Raw genomic sequence first — 12,242 nt, forward strand, 5'->3', positions numbered from 1 at the left:
TTTCAACAAGTTATATATTTTCTTTGTTTGTTTTAACACATGATCATGCCTATTAGTCTCATAATCTATTAAGGTGGGTTTGTGAAAAGTATATTACATCTCTCTGTACAAGTTACAAAAGAGCCCAATCAGAGACATTGTGGTTGCTGGTTATATATGCATCTTAAAGAATATACATTATTCAGATGTCGATTCCTGAACTGCTATTATCTAACTGGTGATCACTCAATATTTATTGCAAGGGTCGATCAAGAAATAAGAAAAAGAAAACTTGTTGAATTACTTTGTGCTGAGAATTCTATGTTGTATCAAAAATATAATATTGAATAAAGCCAATAATAACAATAATAGATTTGTGCAGTTTTAAGTGTTCAATAGATTTATTTTATTTATAATGTGGGTCCACTTCATACAAAACTTCTTGAATTGACAAACAGTAAATAGTCATATGTTTATTTGGGAATGTGAATGCTGTATATGTGAATCGCATCTGGCTTTGTGATTCTATAAAGTATGTTGATATTATCTCAATTCAAGTACATGTTTAACGGGCTGATTTTTATTACTTTACTTTGGTATTAATACAAGGATTTGAGCATGATCATTTTGTGGAATATCGAAATATTTTTTTGACAAAAGTGAGAAACTTATAAGAAATTGCTAACTATGAAGAGTATTCACGTTTATTTATATAAAAAATTCATAGAGAACAATAATATGTTTTTTGAAGGAATTAAATGGCTTCTATATCTCACACCTTCAATGCCTTTATCGTTTAGTCCTGGAAACACCAGGGTGAATAAATAATAAAAAGCGCAGCATCGCCAAACTTATTCAGTATTATTCGTTAGCTGTCTTTGTAAATATCGGTGGCTGGGAATCAGTTTATACATTTTTATATTTATCAGGCATGCTACCTAGCTCACTCTTAATGCATTTGACCTTACCGTGTAACAAGTCGAAAGTAACGTCCGAATTATGATAAGAATTCCTAATGTCTCTATCAAACTTTAAAATCCATTCACATCATAAATCAGATAAATATTAGTTGATTTGAACATCAGTTTCTTTGATTTAATAAAAAGCTTGACAGTTGTCATTGGTAACATACACTTTAGATGCACCACAATATTGGGTTTATATGTACGTCCTTTAATGTAAACTGAGAATCAATGTAGCAGTAAAATGTCTTGTCAAAAAAAAACATTCATAAGGAAAACAAACTATGCAATTTGTTTATATCCGAACAATTAAAGGAAAATAATTGGTAAATTGAGGACTTTCACAGTGATACAATGGGAGAGTGTAACTGACCTCAGTTTTATCAACAATTATTTATCATCTTATCAATACGTTCCAGTATTCTAAATATAAAATTCAATTTATTCAGTCGGTTGATTAGTGCTGTTGTCTTATGATTTATCTTCAGCTGGTTTTGGTTGGTCGATTTCTTTAGTGAATGAATTTTATTCCAAACATTTAATTCAAATAATTGTTTGACCATGATTTATCGAAGTGATATTTTAAAATAATATCACAGTCAGTCGAAAGGATATTTCTACAAAAAGTCATAAATTTAGTCACGCAAACAATGTAGACCGAAAAGGATAGTTTAGCGATTTCTTATAAGTTTACTAACCAACTGCTAAACTTAAGTCATATTATTTTATGTTACGTAGTTGAAGTTTTAAACTGCGCTATCATTTGAATGATTTTTTTTTAAAAATGTTTGAAACGGCTTTTATTAATGGTTATTTTTTTGATTAGTTTCACCATTTAAGTGTATCATGTTACTAGTAATAAAATAAATTTATTCACTGATCAGTTGTGCTGCCGTTTGAAAACTTTACCCAGTCACACAATATATCTTCATTAATAATAGCCATAAATTGTGCGGGTAATCGGAATGCAGTGATGTACTCATTACTTGTTCAGCTTTAACTTGTGGGTAAATGTCTATGAATTTTTATATTTTCTAAAAAAGTAGAACATTAAAAGGTAGCTTTTATTTTCTAAGTTATTTTTAGCCTAGTACTTAATTGTACATAACCAAGAAAGACTTGATATGGATAAGTTGAATCAGTCTGTAAGGAAGATTAAAGAAAGAATGTTTAATCGTAAATTAACAAAGTAGATTGTTCATTCCACATTGCAGGTAGCATGTTGTTGGTATGTATATTTTATTATAGGAAGTAGGTAGTGGGGATAATACAAGTCTGAGGGAGGTTTATGGATAAAACAGTTACGAAAATTGATGATATTCTTCCAGTTAAATTAAAAAATAAGTTGAAATCAATTGTATGTTGTAGTTAGTCATGAGTAGGTTGTAAAAACAGTTGTAGTATGTTTCATGTAATGAGAACAAGAGTTAGCTCTCCGAATCTCTTTTTTATCGATCTCGTTTTCGATTTTGTAAATACACAAAAGATAAAACAAATACTAGAAAATATGTAGACTATATGTCATGTTCACCCGTGATCAAATTTGGGACAAGTATAAACTTTTCTTCATTACACACTGTTGTCTTCGAATTACCATTAAGATTACTAGCATTGTCATAGTAGCCTGAATTCCTGCTGCTTTGTTCAATGTCACAAACGCTTACTTCAATACGATCGTTCTCTTCTTTGGTTGTTTGGTAAATACTTGAGATGTTTAGCAAGGGCGTTTCTCCACTGGTGGTATAATCATGTTCTTCTTCTAATACCTGATCTGAGTCTGAATGACTGCGATTGTCTTCTTCTTCTTGTATATGATCAGAATGAGTGTTAATACCTTGACGACGACTACGATGGCGATTACGACTTCGGCGATTTTGATTGTCATCTTGAGGAGAAACACTATGATTGCGATTGTCCACATTAATGTTGTTACTAACATCACTCTGACCGTTATTTAAAAAACTTCGATATTGTTTTGTGTTGTGGTAACTTTCTGAGGTATGGTGACTTGATACATCTGAAGACATTTCTTTGCGAGATTTGGGATTAGAAGTGCATGTTACTGATCTTTCAAACAAATTAGATAGTCTGCTGTTATTCTGGTCGTAGGAATACCGACGATAGGATTCATTCAGACTCATGGTATCGTCAGGTATCTATGGAAATAGAAAATTGTAGTAATTGTAAGCATTTAATTACTTTTTTCTAACCATAGTTCATATACATGAACTAAATTATGTTTTAAAGAAAATTTGTATAAAGGTGATCCTACAGTGAACAGGTTTGTAAACTGTTTATCACACCCTTTGTCCTTTGAAATATTTGACAGTTAGATCGGCATGAGATCAACGCGAAATATAATCAGACATTATTTTTAAAAATTCATTCAAAATCCACTACTGCCAAAGATTTATTTACAGAAGACTCTTATCAGCTCCACAAAATCTTAATAAATACATTATGACCTATAGACTAGAGCTTTGTCCTTCAAACTAAACAGCCTAAAAATGAGGAAGTGATATTTAAGATCTAAGTAAAGTTGCATTATTAAGTGATTTATTCTTTGATTGTTCTGCATTCTTGAAAAAAACCCAGAATGAGTTGAGAAGTTATAATTTGTGTAACTAGTCACAGATCGTCGGTTTAATTCTATCTACAAAACTATCGATTGCCGAATGATAATCAATGTCATTTTATTCATTTCTTTATATGAATTGAATTTTGTTGATCACATGTGAAATATGTCTACTAGATTATAGGATAAAAGATCGTAGTTGACTTGCTTAAACTTTAGACAGAGAAAATCCAATCCCTAAACAAATCGCTTAATGATCTTATCAAATATAGATTAACTTTATAATCACAAACGCTAATAACTATATGTTCAGACCATCAGTAACAAGATAAATAATTATGTGTCAATTTAACGTTCTCAAATTAAACATCTCAAATGAAAATTATTGGTCCTGAACAATAATGTGTATAAAGGTGTATTTGACAATCAGCTAGATATCACACTCAAGCAATCTTTTCTGAATTACTAAGGGATCGGAAGACTTTTCTCGACCAGAATATAGCTTACAAAAGAGCACAATGAAAAAGGAAGATTAATTTACGGATAAAGACAATAAAATAAATTTGCCTATCAAATAAGTGGTCTCTTGGAATAAATCACACTAACATCCCGAAACAATAATAAAACTAATACTTACTATACTGTGAGCTTCTGACTTTCTGGAAACGTGCAGTAAATTGGGATCACGTTTTCGTGTACGTACGCCTAAAATACTGGCAACGAATTCTGTATCAGATACGTGTTTAGTTGTTCCATTAGTAAATATATTATCATTACTGTATAAATAATTGGAATCTGTATTACCATTTGAATTACAAGTTGTTAGAAAACTATCTGTTCTTCCAAAACTCTGTGATGACATTTTTTTAATCCATGGATGATCCAATGCTTCAATTGGATTCATTCTTTCATCTGGACTCCATTTTAAACAACGTTCTAGAAAATCTACCATATCTGGGTCAAATGGTTGTGGAATTTTATGTCCAATATTTGATTTATCGCTTGATGGTAGGCAAACGGAAGAGTTTTTCGAACTAGTCAAGGCATCAACTAAAGTCATAGAGCCAGGTGATTTTCTTAACTTTTGACTTTTACTACTACCAGAACGTTTATGTTTAGTTGATGAAGAATTTAAAGATTTGTTAAGATTGGTTAAAGCTTCTTTTGTATTATCTGACTGTTCATTTCCATAGGTGTGTTTTTGTTGTTCAATCATATATAAAGGTTGACCATTACTATTGAAATAATGATGACTTTGACTGCCTTTCTTAATCATTTGCATCGGCGGTATCCCCAAGATTTCCATAATACAAGCTAATTGGTCGAACGCATCTTCACCTGGAAACAATGGTTCTCCTTAAAATACGAATAATAAATCAAAAAGTTAAGGAGATTGATTACCAAACATATTTAAAGTCGTAGTGGTATTAGGGAAAATGAACATATTTTTAAGATGAATATCGATACAACAAGAAAATGTTTGTCCTTCTGACAGCAGTGTCTCATGAAAACACTAGTAGTTTCCTAATACATATTACTAAATAGTGAAAACTATTTTATTCCACCTTGTTGCCCATGATATTCTTGTATTTAGAAACTTTTCATTATATTTGGAGATCTGAGTGTTTTGAGAAACTAGGATCCCTTTGTGATTAAGTTTAGATTATTTGTAGCAGTATCGTTTCATATTGATAATGGTTCATTTGGAAAACTTTTTACTTTAAATGTGAAAACTAAGGGTAGTTTTGATGTGATAATTTCAGTAAAATTTAAATGAATAGCGTAGTATTCCGATTGTAACTGTTGAAATATCAAGTAGTTATATGTAGATCTGGAGAGAAAAAAACAGTTTTCAGTTCTGTTATCCTAGGTTGCAACACATCTTCGGCGTTTTGATAGGTTAACTATGGGGAATAGAAATAAGTATTTCCATTTTATAATAGGCGGAACCATCTTTAGGTCAGAATTAACCTATACTATCTTCCAATTAGTAGTTAATTTCAGAAATGTAGAGAATAATACAGTCAAGTCAAACTTATTATATACCTTTACCATTGAAACATGCATGACAAGTAATGTCACATAAAAGATTATAATTCCCTTTTGGTTAAAATCCTGTAACTGTCCAATCCATCTAATTGAGCGGTGCTTCAGCTATGCTACATTGATATAATGTAACGCTCAAAGTTTCGTGTGGTTATTTAATGCGTATTAAATTACTTACGCGTGTTAGCCTTCGTCGAGGAGCATAGGTCGCCTACTAGGGAGGAGTTTCTATCCTACGTCAGTAGAAATCCATTGGCGATTTCATTTTTTCTTAATAATGTTATAATATATTAACAAATAAACAGTCTTATATATTTATTTTTCTTTAATAAAGTATGGATTCTTAGATACTTTTCCATGATAAACTGATTTGAATAATTTATTTCTCACTTTCCTATTATTGGTCATTTTGAACGCAAATTTAACCTTTTTTTAAAGTTTTTGTACTATGATGTTATCTTTGTTTTACGTGTTCCATAGCATGCTAACCAGATTTTAATAGTCAAAATGAATTCTTGTAGCAAAAGAAAATTTAAGTGTCAATACCATACAGTTGGTTTCATTTATGAATTTCATAGTAATCTCATGTAACTTACAATAATATCTTGTTAAGGAAATGTTGATCTATAGTACAAAATATGAAGATAAAGATGATTTAAGAAACTTGTTTGAACTAGTATTTAAGATATCTATTTTTTTAATGATTTATTATACCATTACCATTTACAATTCAGCAATATAATTTATATAATACAACAATGAAAAAATTCAGTTGTTGGTTTAATTTTTACCGAATAGTTTCTCTAGTTAATCTCGGAGTTGAGATATAGATAAAAACGGAATATTAAATAAGATGTTGTGCATTTTGACTGAATTAGTTAAAATTTATGTAATTGATATACAAGTTAACAGTTAACCATGAACATTTAATAAATATTAATGAGTATATCCTTACATAAAATCTTTCCTTTATATATTACACCATTGAGTTAATTGCTTCTATGAATCCGGTGTTCGTCTTGTTGTGCTAATAAGGTGTAGCAACTTGGACCAATGCATGTATATGCCTGATCGTACGTTGTAACTGACTGACTGACTGAATGACTCGTAACAAACTTAATAATTTAAGTTTAATAGAATAATTTACTCGAGTGGATAATAAATTGGTATTTAAGATGGATTATGTATCATTACGAATCTTTTTCAAGTTCTTATACAATTTAAAGCCAAGTTAGAGAATACGTAATTTACAATGTTGATTGAAATGTAACACATTAATTTATCATTTCTTTCCGCCTATAACCCTATGATTGTTTTGATAACTAAGAAAATAAGAAATCAAACATTTTTTTTGTTTAAAACCTGTCAGTACAATAAAAGGTTAGTTGCTTTTCATTAACTGCCTACAGTGATTGAACTTGAATGGCTATGTTTTATGTGTGACTAAGCAAACAATTCTTAATATACTTAAATCAACAAGTCATTTGATAAGTATTGAAAACTTGATCATTTCTATTTAATAAATCTTTTAATTTACACTATTATGTAATAATCTATACAAACTAATAGGTTAACAAGTAACGTTTAATACAATAAACATATAATATAAAGGACAGTGATGCATATATTCACTCTCTTTTAGGTAAGAAAATTCAGATTATTCTTAATGTAAACATATTCACGTGTACATTATCAAGATATGAAATTTCGTAGATAATTTCTAAGTATTTTCCTATGTTATATCTTTTGCTCTTTCTAAATTTAGGCAGCATCATGATTAGTGACTATGATAATACAAATAGTAATAATAATGATAACGTTTGTAAATGTCAGTGATTTGTAAAGCATCACAAGATGAAAAAAGGCCTACACCATAAAGTAATCTAATAGAATAATTTTCAAAACAAAAGTAATTCAGTTATTTTTTTGTTTGCTAAATGTTCCCATTTTTCAGACAAAAATATATAAATGTATAAATCTATTTTTGAAAATTAAACGGTGAAGATAAAGCTTGAATAAAATGAGTTTTCATTTATATACACTAACACTTATTCAGATGCTATAACAATTGAACTTATCGTAATTACAACTAATATTAAATTAATATCCATTAGATATGGTTATGATTTTTTTAGTGGCCCTATATCTGACTCTAGATCAGAAGGCTGCGCGTTCCTATCACACCACTTTAGTGGGGCCCTTCATTCTGAGGTCAATTAGATCGGACGATGTTGGGCTCATCACTTTAGTGGCCCTGGATCTGACTCCAATTAGATCGTATGATTGATTGTCATTGAAATATACATATTGTCAATCATCGGTTTAAATCGCGTTACTGTATAACGGAATCAAATAAGTCAAATACGAGAATGAAGTTTTAAATATGTATATTTTGTACATATTGATCTGGACAGACAATCAGAAAAACGGAGCGAAGAGAAATGACGTGCAGTGGAGAAGGCGTGTGAGACAACTCCATTTAATCAAGCGTTAATCAATATTTATAGTCACACACGCGCTCATATAAAAACAATCAAGGTTGATAAGCGAATAAATAACAGGGTCAAAGCGTGACTCAAGAAGGATGAACAGATTGACCTGTCCAGAAGCTAGAATAAGCTATATGGGCTTAACATAATGACCGACACTATAGTTTCACTGACTTAAAAGTTCTTTGTGAAAAGTCTAGTGAAAATTATGTCAATTTGAATCGTCGAAACATTACCAAACCTTTCATCACTATACATTTTGGACGTTCAAGAATACATGACAAAGTATTGAGTGAATTATGTTTGAAAGATCTCAGAGAGTAAGGTGGTTTTTATGAACAATATCATGTTAAAAGTTTTAATATTTTATTAGAACAAGAAGTATATACAAGACAAAACATATCACTTAGTCTTGTGGATACTCTTAGACAATCAAAAGACACTGTTATTACATGGGTGATCTAAGATTTAAGTCGAGATGGTTAATTAACAGTAAATATCTATTAGCCAGCAAAATACATAATCAGTGGCTAGAGAAGTTTATCACTTTAACAAATACATATCTACAAAATTATTTTCTTCAAATAAATTCTGCGCTTAAATGAGTTTCAAATGTAGTTCGTTTACTATTCCATGTCTGTCAAAGAAAGTGAAAACCTTTAGAGTTGAATGAAATTATTTTGCATCTCTCTGAATGCCTTTTCATTATTAATAATAAATTTTATAAGCCTAACAAATCCAACAATGTATACGGCCTCGTTAATCAAAATATGTTTAAAGCTTATTATTCATTAAAATAAAGGTTATAAGTTCAATATTTCATATTGGTGATGATTTCAAAACACTCTTTATGTTGTCATAAATAACTGACGGCGCCAACAAACCTCTAAAAAGGTAGACAAATAGTAACAGTTTTTTATATTGTACGTGTAGTTGTTTGTTGAAGAACAATTACCACATGAATTGACATCAAGTTTAGATAGCATCTGGAAACCAGGAAGCAGTTCAGTATATGACTTTGTGAATCAAGCTTTATTGTTCGTAATTATGACTTAATTATGCCTGTTACCCCTCATGGAAGAACATAGGCCGCTCACCAACACTCTCCATCCAACCCTATCCTGGGCGATCCCTCCCAGCTATTTCCAGTTGTTACCCATCCATTTCATGTCTGCTTCCGATTCTCAGCGTAATGTGTTCTTCAGCCTTCCTCCTTTCCGTGTTCCTTCAGCATTCCAAGTTATGGCTTGTCTCGTGATGCAGTTTGATGATTTCCGAATTGTGTGTCCTATCCACTTCCAACATCTTTTTCTAATTTCCTCTTCAGCTGGGAGTTGGTTAGTCCTCTAACACAGTATCCTGTTGTTGATGGTATCCGACCAATGAACATCGATTATGTTGTGTAGACAACTATTTATAAATACTTGCACCTTCTTGATGATGGTTGTAGTAGTTCTCCAAGATTCAGCTCCATACATTAGAACTATCTTGACGTTCGTATTAAAGATTCTGACATTGACACTGCTTGACAGTTGTTTTGAGTTCAATATGCTCTTCGATTGTAGGAACGCGTCCTTTGCTCTGCCAATCCTCTCCTTTACGTCTGTATCCAATCCTCCTTGTTCATCGATGACGCTTCCCAGGTACGTGAAAGATTCCACATCATCCAGAGTTTCGCCATCAAATGTGACTGGGTCGATATTCTCTGTGTTGTAATTGAGGATCTTGCTCTTTCGTTTGTGTATGTTGAGGCCTAATGATGCAGAGGCTGCTGGTACACTAGTTGTCTTCGTCTGCATTTGTTCGTGTGTATGGGATAGGAGGGCTAGGTCATCTGCGAAGTGCAAATCGTCTAACTAATTCTGAGCTATCCATTGTATTCTGTGCTTTCCTTTAGATGTCGAGGTCTCCATAATCCAATCAACCACCAGAAGAAATAGGAAAGGGGAGAGTAGGCAGCCTTGTCTGACTCCGGTCTTTACTTGGAATGTATCTGTCAGCTGTCCTCCATGCACCACTTTACACTGTGGTCCGTCGTATAAATTCCGGATTATGTTGACAATCTTCTCAGGTACTCCATAGTGTCGAAGTAGTTTCCATAATGTTCTTCTGTCCATACCGTCAAACGTTTTCTCATAATCAATTGAGTTGATGTATAGTGACGAGTTCCACTCAACTGATTTTTCAATAGTGTTCCGTAGCGTCTGTGAACGACTGATACTTACGGATTCACGCGAATGAAATGAATACGTATTGCATTCATTTCACTGACATAAATTTTATTTCTGTCTGTTTTACTTATAACTAAAGTGTACAAGTTTTGGAAGTCATTCACCATAAAACACTGTTTTGGATTTAAAAAATATGCATAAATCAGACATTATTCAAATCATCTCATATTTTTAAGGTTGAATTTAGATTCCATTTTTTTAAATTTTACTAAGTCATCTAAAATTGAAAATATTAATAAGCATATATTGTGTATCTTTTTTTATAGTAAGTTATAATGTGTGTAAAAAGGTTTCTTTCTACATCAGGTCACACGATGATTGATTTTATGAAATATGCACCAAAAATTAACAACCTAAACTTTGTCCTAAAAAATCATCTATCTAAATAAATAAATATTGTACTCATTATTATAGATGATACAGATTGTTTAACATTTCACCGTTTTGTTTGGGAAATTTCGTTAGAAATATCACAGAAAACTTTCTAGGAATCACATTTCTTACTTAGTATAGAATTCAATCTGCTATGTGGTAATAATGTGGATTCACAGTTTCAAGATTATTGATGATTTTTTTGTCAATATAAATCATGCTAGTTGCAGTTGTTACAAAATGCTGAGTTAACATTTTACTTCCGACCTAACCATCTTTCTCACTTCTACTCAATTTTGATATAACTAAAACTTCACGAAACCCTGACGATCGATTGAAAGGCCGTGAATAATGGATCCCAGTTAGCTCGGAAATTGGACAGGTATCATCAGTGAAAATGGATAGAAGTAATGGAACACCCTGAACCGATTGATTTCAAAAATGAGGGCTAGTAGACTCTAGTTCAGTGATTTGGCTAGAACTCACTGGTTTTGATCCTTGAAGGTCAAGGGGTCAATCTATGATTGGGTTATCGTTACAGCCCATTGAAGAGTTAAAAACATGATTTTAATTTTCAGTAGGTATCGGCTGAATTCATTATGTGGTATAAACTACTTTCTCAAAATTAACATTTTTAAAGCGGAAGAGATATGGACTTATGTACACATCAAACAAAACAAGGTAAGTGGGAGTGGAATCTTTGGAATAGATCGCATTTGTAACAGAAACATATTAGAGCAATGGTGGTTACGTTACACATGGACTATGTGATGAGGTATTGCATTTTGCTAATTCAGGTATCTATCAAAGTTAGAATTAAACTAATTATGTGCTAAATAACTCCGATGTCTATTCTAAACTTCACATACTGAAATTCACACAAACCTAATATTATTAATGGCATGCTTTCGGAAGTAACTGTGTAGTAGGTAGAACAAATCGAAGTCACTGATGAACGTTACCAAGCTCGTTTAGCAGAAATGTTTTACTCTGTAGTTTCTAAACATGCTTTCAGCCATCAAACCCATACCTAACTCGAATTCATTCAGTCAGGTGTAACTTATTGATTATTTTCAAAACAGAAGAACTTTACCTTCCAAATATGCTGACTGGAAATAGTATGTATTGAGTAATGTTTTAACCTGATTTCGACTTATGAGGAGAGTGCTATATATACCCAAATGTAATAACTAAAGACGTTTTATTTTTTATGAAGTTTACTCTTTTTAGCCGAATAGTTTAGAGATATCACTGATACCAAAGATCTTTTATGAAGAACGCTGTTTGAACCAAGAAATTGTATGTTAAGAACTGTCTTCACATTTATGGTAAACGGTATCCATGGATTTGAAAATTACCTTAAGTACGCGAACAAAATAGAACCGCTAATAAACATATCTGGTTAACCTGAAGTGCTTTCGTCTTATCGGTTACTGGATCATTCCGACTTGAGTATTAACGGAGGTGTAAAATAAATTCCTAAAAACGTTTTGATAGACTATGGGAAAAACTGATATGATACTTCAAAAACTGAACTATCCACTTATAACTCACGGTATAATAAATGTCAGCAGATGAGTTTTATCAA

The 12,242-nt window shown here is 31.7% G+C and overlaps 1 protein-coding gene across 1 annotated transcript in view; it reads right to left on the minus strand.

Moving 5' to 3' along the window:
• Positions 1–1,547: 1,547 nt before the first annotated feature.
• The window catches only part of DYRK2 (Dual specificity tyrosine-phosphorylation-regulated kinase 2), a 40,115-nt gene continuing 29,420 nt past the window's right edge, over positions 1,548–12,242 (minus strand). Inside the window, exons 3-4 of the mRNA XM_051215928.1 lie at positions 4,154–4,872; positions 1,548–3,097 (exon numbers count right to left, since the gene is read on the minus strand). Coding sequence (XP_051066472.1) covers positions 2,456–3,097; positions 4,154–4,872 — 1,361 coding nt within the window. The 3' untranslated portion in view covers positions 1,548–2,455. The remainder of the gene's footprint in view (positions 3,098–4,153; positions 4,873–12,242) is intronic.

The sequence above is a fragment of the Schistosoma haematobium genome, chromosome 4 (genome assembly GCF_000699445.3).
Source record: "Schistosoma haematobium chromosome 4, whole genome shotgun sequence".
Taxonomy (NCBI): Eukaryota; Metazoa; Platyhelminthes; class Trematoda; order Strigeidida; family Schistosomatidae; genus Schistosoma; species Schistosoma haematobium.